The sequence below is a fragment of the Parasteatoda tepidariorum genome, chromosome 5, assembly GCF_982258835.1.
Source record: "Parasteatoda tepidariorum strain Cologne lab strain chromosome 5, Ptep-v5.0, whole genome shotgun sequence".
NCBI classification, from domain to species: domain Eukaryota; kingdom Metazoa; phylum Arthropoda; class Arachnida; order Araneae; family Theridiidae; genus Parasteatoda; species Parasteatoda tepidariorum.
In genome coordinates this window covers 79,131,321-79,150,703 of record NC_141759.1, presented here as the reverse complement: position 1 = coordinate 79,150,703, position 19,383 = coordinate 79,131,321, and the positions used below count along the sequence as shown (strand labels likewise).

Genomic DNA, 19,383 nt, shown 5'->3' with positions numbered 1-19,383 from the left:
TGAGCGCAGAGAGATGGAGCAACGAGATGCTTGGGCAATAGCTGTTCCTTTCTTCCTTCATGAAATATAAGATCCGAAAAAAGAAAATGTTTATGTTATGTTTTTAGCTAACGTCGTTTAAAAAATTGTGTGCTCCTCCCCCTTTTTTTTTAAATGTATAATACATATGACATTTTGAAGAATTTGCTTTTGATCCATGCAGACCGGATTATGTTGAGGTCAGGGAACTGGCCATGCATCAGAAAGGTTCTGGGTTCGAATCCCGGACAAGGCATGGATGTTCTTTCATTCTCTGTACTATCTGTCCTTACATTGGGGCCAACCTAATATGGTGCCCCTGAAAGAGTGGCCAACAAATCCTCCCTGTAAATGCCTGAATTGGCTAAATGTTAACACATTGCTGACCGGCAACTTTTCTGAAAATTACCCCCATGTGCCCGGCTATAGTTTTGAAAGCGGATGTGAGAGCAAAACAATATAAATAAACCTTAAAATTTTTTAATTTTTAATGCCGTATGATAAAATGTATAACAATCACTTACGTGTAATGGTACACCACAAGTTTTTCAAATATATCAGATTTCGTAAAGTTATAATAAATTAGTATAAAATTAAATAGTAGAACTTGAAAAGTAAGGAATATTACTCCCACTTTTTAAAATAGTCACCACGAGATCAATGCTAACGAAAACACGAGTTAACTCGTGACCGGTCAGCAATGTTTGGCCACGAAAATACGAGTTAACTCGTGACCGGTCAGCAATGTTTGGCCACGAAAATACGAGTTAACTCGTGACCGGTCAGCAACGTTTGGCCACGAAAATACGAGTTAACTTGTGACCTGTCAGCAATGTGTTAACACAGGGGTATTGGAAATTGAAGAAAAGAAAACTTATGATTTAAGATCAGAATTTGTATCACTGCCAATCTGTTCCTGAGATAAATCCTAGAAGAGAAAGTCTCCACACGACGTTTCAATTAATAATTGGCATCTTAGTATGTTCAGCGCTTTGCGTACATTTGAGGAAATCCTCCCAGTCTGAGCATGCGCGCTGCCGAGAAGCGTTCTTATTTTAAGATCTTGCACTCAAGATCTTGATCTTAAGATTGCATAATTGGTATATGAAACGCTCTGCTAACAGATTGAAATAACGAAAAAATTTAATTTGTAACAAATAAAATTTTAGTAAATATAAATTTTGAATAAATTTTCCGTAATGACTAACAGCGTAATTTTTTTCATAAGCATATCGTACAGAAAAAGCAAATCGTTCATCAGTATTTAACTCAGCGGCGCGACAGCCCTAGAGGGCCAGGGCCTACTGTGCCCATCTCAGTTTTCTTGACCTTGGGCTCTGGGGTGCAGAAGCAGATGTTCCGGTCAGGTGGTCAGCCGAACGTGGAACCCCCAGTGTTTAGTTCCCAAGCATGCTCGGTACTCATTTATCGACCCACTGAAGGGATGAAAGGCTGAGTCAACCCTGCCCGGCCCGAGGATCGAACCATGGACCATCATCAGTATTTATATACTTATTTTATTATTATCTGGTGATTAATAAGAACCTGGGGCAAATCGATTTATTATCCAACTAAAAAGATTTCAAAATATATGAGTGTCATTCAGAAGCTTAATGCTCGGAATAACTGTTTTGACAATCAATGAAATATAGGAGAAACAATTACAACGGATTCCGCCGAACGAAGACTGTAGTAAAGTGATTGATGCACGTTAAATCTGTCGAGTCGCAAAAGTCCTCCATGTTCCCATAACAAATCAAAATCTCTGGGGGTACTGGATTGGAGTACGATCGTTCTCTGATTCCGGTCAAAATTACGATCTGTGGATAAATGAATGGATGAATGAATGGGTCCGCCCTATAAACGGGTGTGACGTATGGTGTGGCAGAAGTCGAATTCTTGGCCATAGATGGCGCCACTAAAAAACAGGAACAATCGCACCTCCTCTACCTAAAACAGGCATACGTCAACAACAATAATTCCAACGATATATTTACAAAGTTACAGCCCTGCGATATTTTTTTTAAATATTGCAGTAATAGTTGTTGAGGCATGTATTCTAATACTCTTCTATCACTTAAAATTTGAGTCAGAATCTTCTTGTCACTTCAGGTTACTTGGCATTAGCAAATCAAAAAGAAAAAAAAATCCCTTGACTGAAGAATTTTCACTTATCACTTAGCATCGCGAGTGAAAAAATTAATATTTATAGTTATACAGGGTGATTCTAAAAATATGGGCAAAATTTTAGGAAGTGATAGTACACACCCAAGCAAACAATTTTTATCAAAGAATGCATGGTCGAAAACAAAGGTGCTGGTGCATTCGAAAAGTTGTTTGATGCAAACGTGAAAGCTCCATTCCTGTTGCGAGTTACTGCGCTGCGTTACTTGTCGCCAAGCTTTCGGCCGCTGCAGGGAAAGTTCGTGGTATGCCTGGTGTGTTTCAGAATGTTCGCCCATCTTTTCTTCGCCGTTGTACTGCGTGCATAGCCGCTGCCGGCCACTGTTTTGAACACTTATTGTAATCACATGTCATTAAATTGGCTCTTATAACTTAACTTCATCGTTCTTTGTGTGTTTTTGCATCATATAAAAACATAAACTTTGACGCCCTCTAGCGGTTTTGTGTTTTGTTTTCGACCATACATTCTTTGATAAAAATTGTTTGCTTGGGTGTGTACTATCACTTCCTAAACTTTTGCCCATCTTTTTTTAATCACCCTGTATATTTGCTTGGATCGTTTCCTTCTCTTGCGGCAACCCTCTGGAAAGGGCAGAAAAATTTGTTCCAGAATTTTAATTAAGAAAAGTCATAAGAGTAGTGATCATCTTATACACGTCCTGGGGTGATCTTAGGAACATTTTTTTTTATGTTGCATAGGATTTTTTTTTTAATTTTTTGGTTTTAAATTTTTTTTTTACACAAATCATAGATACTTTCGCATTGCTGTTTTCAAATCTGTAATCATTTTCTCTCAACAAGCTACAGTTCTTAAGAAATCTGATAATATATTCTCAGTTTTAAAATTTACTCGAGTCAGTATTAAGTGTCTCCTCTTCTCTGCTACATAGGGAGCAGTAGGAAAAAGAAGATAATTACTGTCTTCATAAATTTGTACATTCAGAAGAAAAAAAACTGAACTTAAAAGACAGTAAAAAAAAAAACTCTGAAATGAAATTTTGCAACAAAACTAATTTTAGATTTGAAATAACCACACCCAAATTTGGTAAGATCGATACTTGTGAAAATGAACAAAAAAATATGCACCCCAGTGTTATACTTTATGTTTTTTTTAACTTCGAAATTTTAAGCGCTTTATTTATTTATTGTTACATATACATGCCGGTGGGCATGATAATGCACGATTTATAAACCCTTGTCAAGATTTAAGTGTAAATTTAAAACCATGCAGTTTAAAAGATAAAGACTACAATACTTTTAGTGATTTACTATTATTACCTTTAGTCAAATTTGCGGGATAGTTTTTTTTCTTCAGCCTCAGAAAAGATTTAATCTCAGTACTATTATAAAACATTCGTAAAGTGCTCGACAACCTCCAACGTTTATAATTTCAGAGCAATATTTTCTCCTATGGTGATGAACTAAAGCTGGAAATTTTTGACAAAGCAAACATGACATTTTTTAAAATTTTACTAGCACTTCAAGAACACTACCACTTAACTATTTCGCATTTTTACCTACTTTTGAATTATAAGTCGTGGCTGTCAAAATTCTTTTAAACTTAATTTATCAAACTTGTAATAAAATATTAACTCAAAACCTTTGCAATTAATTTTGTGTTTGGTTATTACAACGCTAAGTCCATAGTAGTCGTACGGCATGACAATAGATTAGAACAATAATCGAGGCTCTTTTGCCGGAATCCCCGGAATTATGAATAAAAGTTCATTGGCAGCAATTCATATACTAACCAAAAGAAGAAGAAAAAGTCTAGTAATTATTTTGAAACTTTTTAATGAGAAGAATGAAGTATTTAATATTATGACTTTTTTCTTCGTGTATGCATACGCTGAAAATGAATAAAATAAGCTGAATTACGAATTTTAAAAAATAACTGTTATGGACGCGAGAATTGCTATCTGGAAAACTTAATTCTTAAATTTAGTTATTTTATTTTGAATTGAAAAGTTCGATGAGAAATGCTGATAAGAATTTTATAAATGCATATTCTTTTCATAATTTATTCTATGCATTATTATTAATATATATATATGTGTGTGTTCAAAATGAAGATAAAACAAAGGAAAATTACAGACAAAATAACACATCAAAAAAATAAACAACTGGGGGAAAAAAAGAAGAAAAAAAAAGGATAATTTTTTTTTTTTTAAAATCTGGAAAATGAAAGATATAATCTTTTTATCAGCCCACATGATTATATCCGCAAAAAAGAGTGCTTTCTGATATTGCTTTCTGATATAGCCAAAGCAAAATATATTAATACAATAGTGCGATGAGCACTCAAAATTTTTTTTTACAAAAATTACAACAAATAAAATTGAACACAATATGTAAAAATAACACGTAAAAACAGAAAATAAAATAAAAGAAAAAACAGAATGAAACAAATTCTATAAAGCGAGTAGCGATTTCAAATGAACGGGAAATTTTTCAAGAATGATTCAAAAAATATTTTCGTAACAAGATTGCCAGATTGCAAAATATAAAAACAAAAGCGCAAATTGAGCGTAACTACAGGAGATTTGTTTTAAAGTGCCGTTCTTACTGCATTGCTGAAGGGCGTTTGATTTGTTAGTTATGAAGGATGGGCCAGAAATGGATGTGCGCAAGAAACTTATAGTTTTTCTTAATTTTCTTCGTGTTTTTTTTGTATTTATTTATACATATAACATAAATAAAAAGACACACATATAGGTAACATAAATATAAAGATCCTATATTTTAACAAAAAACTCAGAATTGTCTAACAGCTACCGGTAAATTTCACAAACGGCTATTTGCATTTCGATCAAAATATCACGCCTAAAAACATTTCCGGAAGATTTTATTTTATGTTTAATGAGTTAGAATAATTTATAGAGCCGCATTTTAATCTTCTTAGAATAAATATAATTTTAAATGATTTTGACTACCACTATAAATTTAACAATTTATACATATATAAAATGGATGGGTGGTACAATAACAAGCGTTCTTAAACAATACCTCCTAGATGGAAGAAAGCCGAAGGACGCAAAACGATGACTCATACAGTTAGGCCCAGATTTGCTGATCACTTCTGACGATGACGGGTTTTTTTTTACCCTCTGTTTCTCGACACTTTTTCGTTACTCTTCTACTAATTTTTTACTTTCTACAAATTATTATTATTATTTTTTTTGTCTAGATTAAATGTTCTTAAATTGTGTAAAAATGCTTAATATATTTATTTGTTTTCAGAAATGATTAACAATAAATCAATTCTAACAAAAATAACTGCTGTGTGAATGAAAAAAATATATTTTTAAGCATTAAATACCAGTTTTATTTTATAAATTGGAAAATTTTATCTAACTTTTTGTTATAAAATTTATGGATTAAAAGCAAAGAATTATATTTTTAAAGGGATTTTACACATTTATTATTATTATAGTTTTGACATAAAACTAAGAAAGGGGTCTAATTTTTATAATATGATACTTACATTTTTAGTAGATGATTATTTTGGATTTTAAAGATTATGTTTTGCATGTTATTAGAACTAGAGCATACGAAATAAAATAGAAATTGTTTATAAACAATGACATAAAATGAGCTTAGGAAAATTTAGAAAATCAAATGCAGTCTTCAAACAAGGTTTAGATAGAAAAAAAACATATGAAAAGCATGATTATAATTTGCATTTTTTTCCTGTGGAAGTGTGATTGTTAAAAGTGATAAACTAAAATTAAAGTAAGCAACCTTAGATAACAAATATTTTATTAAATAGCAAATTCAAAAAATGATAAATAAAATGTAAACACAAATTTTACTGAAATATGTTAAAACTTTCAGTAACATTTAAAAAAGTATAATTTTTACCCATCACACTGATAAACTAAAATAAAGTAAGCAACCTTAGATAACAAATATTTTATTAAATAGCAAAAATTAAAAATAATGATAAATAAAATGTAAACACAAATTTTACTGAAACTTTCAATAACATTTAAAAAAGTATAATTTTTACCCATCACACTGATAAACTAAAATAAAGTAAGCAACCTTAGATAACAAATATTTTATTAAGTAGCAAATTCAAAAAATTATAAATAAAATGTAAACACAAATTTTACTGAAATATGTTAAACATTCAGTAACATTTAAAAAAGTATAATTTTTACCCATCACACTGATAAACTAAAATAAAGTAAGTAACCTTAGATAACAAATATTTTATTCAATAGCAAATTCAAAAAATGATAAATAAAATGTAAACATAAATTTTACTGAAATATGTTTAACTTTCAGTAACATTTAAAAATAATTCTAATGTCATTTAACATTTCTTTTCTAATGTCATTTTCCTTGAAATGCATCTCACACACCTATAACAAAATGAATACAATATTTATATGTGCATTTAAAATAAATAGTATATACTATATTCATGTATGAAAAATTAATAGATTTTTGTAGAAAAATTAATTGATTTAAATTTCATAATCAAATAAAAAATTTTTTGCTTTAAGCAGTTACAATATATTAGGTCAAACAAAAATGTTTAAAGTTTCAGCAAAAATTTAATAAAATACTAAAATTATTAATATTTTTATAAAATAAAACTCTATAAAAATAACTATATATATAAAAATAGCTATATAGTTATTTTATCATTATACACAAAATTTATTACAATAGTTTGCGATATGATTGATAAGAACAACTTAATTATTATAATTAATTTATCCACAATTCAAAATAATTTACTCTTAGTAAAAATATAATAAAGAATCATAATTAAATTTTTAAAAATAAAAACAAATATTACTCACTTTAGAATTCTTTGCAACTTCAAAATCTCTTGGCATGGCGGCAAGCCATTTCTTACGTATTGGGAACTCCACAAACTGATACTTTTGTACCATCAACTTGGTAATTTCCTCTGCAGTTTGGTACACAGCATTCATATACAATTATTCATAACACTAAGAATTAAATTAATGCTGACATTTATAACATTTGTAGAATAAATATAAATTTTACGAAGAACGTTGACATCAGAACACCGACGGTTGTTTACAAATTCAAATCAGAAATATTCGCCAATTGGCTGAATGCCGACACAGGTTACAATACTTCAGAATATCGCCAATGGCTCGTTTGATCAGATTCGGAGTTTTTCGTAAAAATAGCTACCCTGACTGGTTTTCCTCTGGGCCTAACTCTACTACGTCATCATCGCCTATAGTAACCCGTTGTGGGGCTTGATTCCTCTCTAGGAGGTATTGCCTTAAACCGGAAGAAATTCAGAAAATTTCCGGTGTATCCCTCCGCTTATGTTATGACTACGAGGCGATGTGTGAACAAGCCTAATATTCTATGCAGTTTTGTTATTGTAATTTGGGTTCAAATCTAAACATAATTGTACCATTCATAAGAGCTTTCAGAAATGTATTGATTCTCAGAGGTCGTAAGGCCAAAAAAATTTTGGAAAGTTAATATCTTATTGTCAATAAATCTTAAGGTTTGCCATGTTTTGTATTTTATCCCTTATTTGGCTACATTTGAATAAAATGTCGCCAAAAATATCTTTTTAAGTTAGCCTAATTAGAAAATATTCTAATGATTATAATATTAATATGATAATGCTGAAGTTTAAAGGCTGAAAGAAAGAACTCGGTACATGTGAAATACTGCAAAAGGTATGATGCAATAATATGATGGCACGTTTTTTCAATCTGCGGCGTAAAAATATATCGGAAGCAGTAACCCGGAAGTCTTGAAAGAGCAATTTTACCACCACCCTTAGCTTTACACGATCACCCCTCCATAGAGACCTAATGCAATTCTGATTTAATTTACTAATACAACTATTTACAATGCTAATCACTAACTGCTTATTTGTCAATAATTATAAATAAAAAAAAAAATAATTTAAAATAATATTTTTTCTTAAAGCCTAATGACTTCATTTTGTTTTGTTATTACCTGTCTGTGTTATTCCTGTTTTGTGCTATCCTTTCTATCTTTTTTTACCACAATATAATTTAACAACCTAACATTAAGTTTACTAATCCAAATAATTTTAACATCAATGGCCTTTGATTCAGTTCGTAATCATATAATTTACGGAGGTGGCCTTTTTGGCCAGGTACTCCGGTGCACCAAGAACTAGTTTTCGCAAGTTAATGTTAGTTAAATTTTATAGAAACCTCAAAAATTATTACCACTCGGAGAAACTTTTTTTCAAGACGTAAAAATTGGAAGATATGCGATATACACAACTGCCAACAAAATGTATGTATTAATAATTCATATCTTGATCTATGCATTATTAATTTATTATTATAATTGCATATAATAATATTTATAATTGTATTAATTATTTATATATTGAACCACCACTACACATAAATAATTTAAACAAATCGATATAAGTTCCTAAAATATAATTTTAAAATTTCAAGCGTTGTTATAGTTAAAATGATTGTTATATCTCTATCACTACCAATCATCTTAACCAGAAAGTGCAAAAAACGGCAGATATGAACTAATTTGAATAATATCGAGTTTTTTCTTTAAAACCTGGTGTAATTTGAAAGTACTTATTTCTCTCGTATAAAGAAAACCTCAAAATGAAAAAAGTGGATGTATTTTCGTTACTACGATTAATCTATTTAAATAAATAATAACTAACACTTGGGAGAATGCTTTATTTTCTTGACTTGACTTGATATGTATTTAAAAATATTACCGCTTTAAATGAATTTAAATTTGTAACGAATATTTTAAAATTTAAAACGTTAGCTTAGAGAAAAAAAACGTTTTTCAAGGTTTTACCGTTTGCCGACCTGATTCCTATTTTGCAGTAATTTGAAATGTGCCTTTATGAAAAAAATGGTAATAGCAGATTTGCATAAAATTAAAATGCAAATTTTTTTCTGTTAACTACTTATTTTGTAATAAAGCATAACAACTGCTTGATTTTTAGAAATAAATATTAATTTTTATTTCAACAAAATACTTTTGGTTGATAGGACTATTAAACTTCTCCAATACAAATGATAAGAAAGAAAGAATAGAGTTACCAGTCTTTACCATTTTGAAAAAGGCACATGTTCCAAATATGAAATTATGTCCTTCAAGTGGTCAAATAGCCGGCACAATTGTGCAGGTTCCGTCGGATCTAGTTTTGATTTGTAAACTCAAAATATTTTGAAGATAATATAAATTGTAATTAAATTTTTAAAAAAGTATTATAAATATCAAATATTTATTCAAGTAATTGAAAATACTAAATACTTTCACTATTTCAGCTTTATATGCGCATAATTGATTTATTCCCGTCAACCTTTACAAAGTGTGCAGATCAAATAATAAATTAATCTAAATGAGTTTCTAAAATGTAGCATAGATTCGTAAAAATCAACTGAACGTAAGACTTCTTTTTGTTTATTTGTACAAGATTATATCATTCGCATTCTTCGTTTTAGGTAGCAGGGTCTTTTTTATAATTTATGGATAATAAATAATTGGTATTTTTATCATATTATCTTTGACATGTATGCACATGTTTTTATTTATTTTATTATTTTTGAGACGTTCTTCCAGGAAGCTTGTTCATTTACGACCTCCTCATCTTAACTTTATACAAATTATATCATTTAACTCTCATTTACTTATTCTTTATCATGTTGGATATAATATAAGTGATATAGGGAATCCGGCGTTACATATAATTTTGATAATTCGACTGACAAAATATATAATGGCTTAACAATTTCACATTGCCTAAATATTGTATACAATGCCTAGATATTGTATATGTTACCGGCAAAGTTTGAAATCCGGCATTCTATAGAATGCCTAAACATTGTATATAATGCCTAAAACTAGCCGGTAATGTATGAAACGACTTATATTTCACACATTTTTCTAGGCATTCACACATTTCCTAGGCACACTTCCAATCGAATGCCTAGACATTGTATATAATGCCTAAAACTAGTCGGCAGTGTATGAAACGACTTATATTTCACACATTTCCCAGGCATTCTATAGAATGCCAAATGAGAAACCGGAACCGGCAAAGTATAAAATTCATCTCCGATTCGTTTCGCAATGTAATTCAAATTGTCATTCAAGTATGCCATGTTGCAACAAGTAGGCTAATTTCTTATTTTTTATATGAAAATTTTGTTTCCCTTAATAAGGAAGGCATAAATAATGTTTTGTACAACTTTCATTTTTCTTTACGCATTTTGAATATTTTTTTTTAATGGCACTCTCACTATTTTTTCAGCATAGCATTTTTAAAATGCACATCATTGACATAATAACCTCATCAGGACGTTTAACTGTTCTTGCATCAGAAAGTCCTGGCTTCGAATCCCGGGCAAGGCATGGATGTTTCTTTCTCTCTCTGTGTGTTCTATGTCCTTTCTCCTTTGTGTTTGAATGTGACCCGCCCGATAAACGGGTTGTGGTTGAGTGAATAGCGTGGCAGAAGTCGAATTCCTGGCCATAGATGGCGCCACTGAATAACAGGAACAATCGCACCTCCACTGCCTAAACAGGCATACGACAAAAAAAAAAAATCAGGACGTTTTTCTTCATACTTTGCCTAAATACCATTTGTCATTCTATAGAATGCCTAGGTTTTATATACAATGCCTAGGGAAAGTATGTAATACTTCTCCTTTTCCGGCATTATATACAACCTATTGTTACCTATTTTAGAATGCCATATTTTTTTCCAGCTTTTTATTGAAGCTATTCTCTTTTACCATCACAGGAGCATCCTTCAAGTTCTTTATTAAGTAAAAAAAAAAACAATTAATTTTTGTTATATTGTAAGCATTTTTTTCCAACTGAATAAGAAAAATGCAGAAAATTATAATCAAAAGTAGAAAAAAACAACAACTTGAGCTTAGTTTTAATCAGATATGCACTTACCATAAAAATTTTCTTCGAGTTTTTAAATATTTTTGAACTAGCATATGACAAAATTCAAAGTTTTGTATAGTCTTTGATCTGATGAATTATTTAAATATAGACAAGAAATTTTTTATTCAAGAACTGTTTTAAACGTTCCTGAAACTAGAGACCCACACAAAACTTTGATAAAGCATACTTTTCTGAAATTTACTCTAGAGGAATTTTTTAAAAATGATGCTGGTCAAAATCCCACCCGACCCTAATACTCAGTCATATTTTATGACTTTGCAACCTATTTAAACAGTTAAAAAATGTACCATTTGCAATGGTAGAAAAAGTTTTGTTTTTACTTTTAAATTTAAGAGAAGATATGAAGATTCGAAATGTTTTATAAATATTGTTATTTATGTATTCCCTCAGCAAATATCGACATTCAGTATGCATTGATGGTGTATACTGAATAAAATATTTTTGTTAAATATCTCACGTACACCACCAGATGTCTCTTGGTCCTAAATGAGAAAAATGTTTCAATAATATTCAGAACATTGCCGATAGAAAGTATATGAATGCTGTCATTGATAGGAGAATATATAAATCACTGACATAGTATGAATTACGTCATCTTCGTGATTCACGTAACTACATTCATAGACTATAGACTTACTCCTACATTAAAATGCGCAATAACATTTTCGGATTGCACCATTCTCTTACTACTCCAGCAAAGATTGTTTTAACTACCTTCCCAGTGTTAACAGCTGGCAGGGAATGAAAATGTTAGATGTCAATAAAATTTCTCTTATGACAAACTGCGTCGAAAACTTTCTTTTCATTTTTTTTTCTCTTCTGAAAAATCTGGATTACAAAACAGCACTGCTCTGGTTGATAGAATAATAACAAAAACAGGTGTAACAGAAAAAACATCCAACGAAAGGTTTTTAAAATTTTGTTAAAGATGCTCCTTCTAGAAGAATCTGAAGATGCCTTGAAGAAAGAATCTGAAGCATCGATAATGAAAGTTAACAAATATCGCTGATTTTTCGAGATAAGTTAGAATTTTTACGTTTAATGTGGCAGCAGACGTATCTGTATGTTCTAATACAGACGCGTCATTTTGCTCCACCTTGCGGAAAAACATTTTGTAGTATTAGCAAAATTAGGTTGTGATATATTTAATGGGATGCCTGCAAGTGACGTAGTATGGGTATCTCGATCCTGATTGGTTGTTGAAACGACGCATTTGTTTACGTTATCAACTGTTCTTTCCATTCTATTTCGAGTAAGCCAAGTCCATCGAGTATCAACTCTCTTAAATGACACGTTATATTTTCTATTACAAAGATTCTTCCACAAAGATTTCAATTCTTGCACTGAATATCTCTTAATACAAAGACAGGCGTGAAGCCATGCAGAACATAATGAAACTAGTCATGCATCAAAATTGGCAGGTGCACAAAACAAAAATTTATCACTGTTACAATGAAAAATATAAACAAATAATACATCTAAGTTAAGTAAAAGACGTGAAAAAGAAATATTTATATTTTAACTAATTTGATGTGCGATACGACCTTGTATTTAATTAATCAACATTCTAACTTATGTGAAGAGACTTAGCTATACTTTAACACGACATCTTGTTTATAAGCAATCAGCTGGAGCGGAGATCATAGGTCACATGTCTAGGTATCAATGATCTTCTTCTTCTTGAAGTGCAAATACCCAATTCTTAGTTTAGTGATTTTTATTTAAAGTAATTTTGCCAACCACCAATATATATATAATTCAATCGTGTGTACCATTGCTTTATGCACACCATCAAGTTAACATCTTGCTTGAGTAACAGAACACAGAGTATATACTCTAGAGATTAGAAATTGAGTAGCAAGAAGTTCAATATAGATTCCAACATCTTCACGCTGATAATATAGCACCTGGCACCTGCACCATAAGTCGATGCGGCTCTATAACAGTCTGGTGTTGTTTTCTCTAGCTGTTTATGGAACTTTCGGTTGTAGAAACAACTTCCCTTATTGCAATTCGGTGAGTAAAAATGCTGTTATCCACATGAAAAAGGAGAAATACAGCAAGACAACTGTATCTGTCATAGTCTCTGTAAGCTACTGCCTAGTTGGCCTCTAACTTTTCTATGAATTGTTACCTAGAAGCCTAAATAAAAATCCTATTTTGGAGAAAAGTATGAAATCACATCTCTCATCATTAGCGAACCTTATTGAGTAATTGACAACTGATGTTTGGCATACTATTTTTGCCTACCTCTTCCACAAACTTGTTGAGACTTTTTAACATAGCTTATTTCATTTATTTCAAATAGTGTTCATTTTAAATTACTTAGTTTTATACAAATACTTTTTTATGCAAACACGTAGCTGTAAGCAAAATCAATTGGTTTTAGAAAACATTATGTTAATTCGGTGTCATAATCCACCTGTGCTAACAATTTCACGTTGATCATTGGATGTCTCCAATATAAAGAATTAAAAAAAAGAGTGATAAACTCCACTCCTTTTTTTACTAAAAGCTATAAGCTAGCAAACATCACTGAGGTAATCCTTAAAATCTAATATATAGTAGATAATTTTTTTACGTGGCTCCCAAATTTTGGTTGTATTTCTTTTCCGCCGGTGGCAATGTTTGCGTTGTTTTGTTTACGTTACTATTTCTCTTACACGGTGACAATTAAGCATACTATTAAGCTAGGCAGAAGTGAGTAGTCTTTGTCGATAGATCTCTATTTTAGTATTTTGTCTAAAGCGCTTTTTTTCACGAATTTATTTGACGATTTTTGATTTATTTCACGAATTATACTATAGCACATTTCTAATAGGTTTAACGAATTACATGTCATTTATTTGAATTCAAATTTATTTTAATGACTTAGTGATTATTAAAAAAATGTAATTTAAAAAAAAATTTATATGGATTTGAATGATTGTTTCGAATTCGTAGAATTTAGTGCATTTGCAATGTACCTAAGTTAGTAGCGAGCTTGGTTTGCGAAGCAAACCATATAAGATTGCGTAGCAATTTTCGGGGGTTGGCGAGCGTTAGCGAGCAGGGGGCGCAGCCCACTATTATTTAATAAAACTGAATCATCTATAGTTTAATTCAAAACGACGGCTAGTTTTGAACCAATAAGAAAATTCCTTTCTTAAAACTTCCGAATGACCTAATTAAACTTTTTGAATTAATTTTAGGATCATTTGTTGAAATTGCCCTTTTACCCTCTATCCAAATTTTAGGTCGCTATTGCACAACGGAGTTACAAAAAAAATATGACACACATGGACACAAACTCAAGATTTTAATAAAAAATTTTATCAAATAATGGTAAATTTGTTTTAGTTTATATGGTTAATGTTTATATAAAATAACTCTTACAACGGAACTTAACTTACTTCATTCATTACAACAACAAAATTGTGAAAATATTCCTTTTTCGGACAAGTTATTCCTTCTACGTAATCTTGCATAATGAATTTGTGCGATGATTTTTCTGCAATTGAAAACTTTATTTTTTTTAGAAGCTACGTCTAGTGAGTTTTCTCCGAGTGAAGAATTTATTGCTGTCTTAAATCAATGCGATAAAGAGACTGCCACAAAGTGGAAAAATGATTTTCATGATTGCTTTCTGGGAAAGAAATATGACGATGGCGGTAGGAATTTGGAACACATTATAGATAGGTAATTTATATTAATTTTACAATAAAATTGAAATTTTGCATGTTTAATTTATCAAAGTATTGCAGTCCGATAATTTTTTTTCTCTTTTAAATTTATGAACTAACTGAAAAAACATGTGATGAGACAATTTTTAGTTTACAGAAACTTTAGCTTTTGCAGAAACTGTTTCATACGAACCATAACAAAATTGCCTATATATTAGGCTACAGTCCCTGGCCAAATTATTAGACGCACTATAAGATTCTATGCAAAATCTTACTTATCAGGTGATACTATACAGTTTATTATTTGTACTTGGCTGAAACCGGTTTGTACTTGTTTACGTTCGTGTATCAATTGGTAAAATGAGACGATATATTATATAAATTCGACGATTGGATAAATTAGACGATATATTATATAAATATAGAATATTTATTATATCAGGTATTATATGAGTATATTATAATAATCAGACTAAATTGCTTGACACATTGTAGCGTTTTAATAATTACATGTTTTGCACGAGTTTATATGCTGTACTTCTATATTTAAACATACATGTAATGGTTTTTTATTCAGGAGATTTTTTATATACTTCTCATTTGTATTTATTTTTAACGTATTGCATTACAATGTCAACCAAATGATACACGAACATAAACTAATGTAAACCGGTTTCAGCCTTGTAAAAACAATAATGCTATATCACCTGATAATTAAAATTTTACATAGGATCTTATAGCGAGTCTAATAATTTGGCCAGAGACTGTATACTAACTATGTTCTAAAGCCCACCTTAAAATAGGCCGCTCAATGAGGGAGTGAGTGTGAAGCAGGAGGCATACCGGAGGCAAATTTCCATAAGTTTCATAAGCATGCACGGAGGTGATGTGCGCATATTAATGCTATGACAATTCGCCACCAGAGTGCCTCACTTGCTTCCAGTTCGCTTTATCACTGTACGGCCTATAGAACAATACCACCTTAAACATGAAGTGTTAAAGGTGGAACTATTTGTTTATTTTTTGGCATAGTCTTGGGGTAGTTTTCTATAATAATATTAAAATGCAAAATTAAACATTTAATTAATATTTTTAAAGTAAAATATTTTTCCAAAAAATAAAATCAAATAATCTTTAATATATTGACATTCCACGATAAAGACAAGCAAAAAAAACTTTTTTTAATTATTATTATTTTCATAAATATGAATGAAAAGATTTTTTATATATACATATGAAAAATTTATACAAAGATATTTTAGGTATAAATGCACATTTATAGAATATTTTTAACTAAAACATTATTTACTTTACGTTCATCACGTACGGGATAAAAATGGTAGAACTGCCCAGTTAAATAAAGAAAAACTTAATAAAATTGAATAATTGAATAAAGAAAAAAAGCTTTATTAAATTTTAAATATCGGTCAGCGTTTTAAATAGTTTTAAAATATTTAATTTCTATCTGCTTTTGTTCTTTTAAGTCCAACTGATGGAATTCGTCTTAATATTTTCGTTGCGATATGTAGCTCTTTGTTAGATTTACAAACTAATTTTATTTTAAGAAAGAGTCCATGTATGCAGACCCTAAACTAATTGTTTGTACTTTATCGCAAAGATAACTTTGCAGACTCTTACGTGTGTTACAGCTTATTGTTATTATAAACTTTAGTATTACTATAAACACTAAAAAAGGTGGAAATTACTTAACATCAAAAGTAATTTCCACCATTACTTTTGAGAATAAAGGAACATTCTTTTTTGTCATTACTCCACTTTTGGTATAAGGCAGTTGCCTTAAAGTACACTAAAATTCTTCACATTCCCAAGTCAAAATTTTTTTTGGTTTTCCATTGATGGACCAACATAATCTTGATGGTAATCATCAATAATTCCGTCATGAACCATTTTATGTTGTTGATAGTAACCAACATAAGTAACCATCACCCAAATGTAGGAATTCGGACTGATTTATGGTGGTCCAACATAAGAATAGCAACTTGTTTTGATGGTTTGTTCATGTTGAACCATCAGATATTTCCATCATAGTTCCTTAGAAATCAAATGTTAGAATGATCATGACCGACCATCATCTCAATGAAGGAATTCCGATAAATTTATGAAGATCCAACTTAAAAAAACCCTCCTAATTTAATGTTTTGATTGTATACTCGTGAAAACCAACAAGATTTCCCATTAAACCATCATGAAAATGTATAGTTGAAACCATCATGGATCATCAGGGTTTGTGGGTCCATGAGAATTAAACTTCTCCTGACGGTTAACCATAGTATTAAAGTAGCATTTTCCACCATGGTATGATGGAAGTCTCTTGGTATATCAAAAACCATGAACGCATAATGGAAAATGTTGGATGATGGTGATAATCAAATGATGTTAGGCCATCATGAGTCCCATTGCAACCAACATGAACCATCAAAATTTTTTTTATGGGACCATAAAGAATTTTGACTTGGATAGCAGGAGTTGTAATTTGTGGAAGCTTTATTCGATTTTTAATTTCCAGAATCCTAACTCCGCTTTTGGTATAAAGTAGTTGCTTTAAAGTAGACTAAAATTGTATACACAGGAGTTGTAATTTGTGGAAGTTTTATTCGATTTTTAATTTCCAGAATCCTAACTCCATTTTTGGTATAAAGTAGTTGCTTTAAAGTAGACTAAAATTGTATACATAGGAGTTGTAATTTGTGGAAGCTTTATTCGATTTTTAATTTCCAGAATCCTAACTCCACTTTTGGTATAAAGTAGTTGCTTTAAAGTACACTAAAATTGTATACATAGGAGTTGTAATTTGTGGAAGCTTTATTCGATTTTTAATTTCCAGAATCCTAACTCCACTTTTGGTATAAAGTAGTTGCTTTAAAGTACGCTAAAATTGTATACATAGGAGTTGTAATTTGTGGAAGCTTTATTCGATTTTTAATTTCCCGAATCCTAACTCCACTTTTGGTATAAAGTAGTTGCTTTAAAGTACACTAAAATTGTATACATAGGAGTTGTAATTTGTGGAAGCTTTATTCGATTTTTAATTTCCCGAATCCTAACTCCACTTTTGGTATAAAGTAGTTGCTTTAAAGTACACTAAAATTGTATACATAGGAGTTGTAATTTGTGGAAGCTTTATTCGATTTTTAATTTCCAGAATCCTAACTCCACTTTTGGTATAAAGTAGTTGCTTTAAAGTACACTAAAATTGTATACATAGGAGTTGTAATTTGTGGAAGCTTTATTCGATTTTTAATTTCCAGAATCCTAACTCCGCTTTTGGTATAAAGTAGTTGCTTTAAAGTAGACTAAAATTGTATACATAGGAGTTGTAATTTGTGGAAGCTTTATTCGATTTTTAATTTCCAGAATCCTTACTCCGCTTTTGGTATAAAGTAGTTGCTTTAAAGTAGACTAAAATTGTACACATAGGAGTTGTAATTTGTGGAAGCTTTATTCGATTTTTAATTTCCAGAATCCTAACTCCACTTTTGGTATAAAGTTTGCTTTAAAGTAGACTAAAATTGTATACACAGGAGTTGTAATTTGTGGAAGCTTTATTCGATTTTTCATTTCCAGAATCCTAACTCCACTTTTGGTATAAAGTAGTTGCTTTAAAGTACACTAAAATTGTATACATAGGAGTTGTAATTTGTGGAAGCTTTATTCGATTTTTAATTTCCAGAATCCTAACTCCTCTTTTGGTATAAAGTAGTTGCTTTAAAGTACACTAAAATTGTATACATAGGAGTTGTAATTTGTGGAAGCTTTATTCGATTTTTAATTTCCAGAATCCTAAGTCACGCGGAAGCATGCGTGGAAACTTCAGACAAAGAATGTAAACCCGATTTTGAAGATTTCAAGATGATTTTCAGTGAAGTCTTGGAGCAAATGAAGGATTATTCAAGCATGTATCTTGACGAAATATATTCTGGTAAGAGATATGTATAATTATCAGTGATTTTTCAAATGAGAAGAAACTTAATTTACTCAATCTATTTTGAAATAATAAGGAAGTGATTATTGGCTAAACATACTATTGATTGAAAAACATTTAGAGTGAATTTAAGGGAACAAAGTAAGGGTTAACTTTGGGCTGCTTAAGAATGAAATTATATGAAAAAAATCGTGACACATGAACAAACATGCTATAGTTTAGTTCCCCCTATTGGTCAATCCACTTTTAACTGTCGGATAGCGAGGCTTTGAGGAGAACTCCTCCAGATTGAAAGTCTGCGGCTGTTTGCTGCTATGGTAACAAGCGAGGGCACATTTCTAAGGGGGTTAAAATGGAGGAAAGAAGGTGTTGATTGGTTTACTCACGACGACCTACGCTAGGATTAAGACATAACTATTCGCACCACACCCCTATTCGAAGTGAACTTTCCTCGTAACCATAGTACCCGCCACGACACGAGGCGGGTGTCTGGAGGAGTTCTCCTGAAAGCCGCACTATACCTTGTTAGTTTTCTATAGCATATCTATATTTTCTTCTTCTATCTGTGTTTTAACTTTTCAGAATTGAAACTATAATATATAATATTCTTCTGAAACTCAAGTTATA

The 19,383-nt window shown here is 30.7% G+C and overlaps 1 protein-coding gene across 1 annotated transcript in view; it reads left to right on the top strand.

The window, feature by feature from the left end:
• Nucleotides 1-19,383, top strand: part of LOC107444792 (uncharacterized) — a 37,793-nt gene that overhangs the window by 11,267 nt on the left and 7,143 nt on the right. The window contains exons 2-3 of the mRNA XM_043046938.3: nucleotides 14,670-14,829; nucleotides 18,611-18,753. Coding sequence (XP_042902872.2) covers nucleotides 14,670-14,829; nucleotides 18,611-18,753 — 303 coding nt within the window. The remainder of the gene's footprint in view (nucleotides 1-14,669; nucleotides 14,830-18,610; nucleotides 18,754-19,383) is intronic.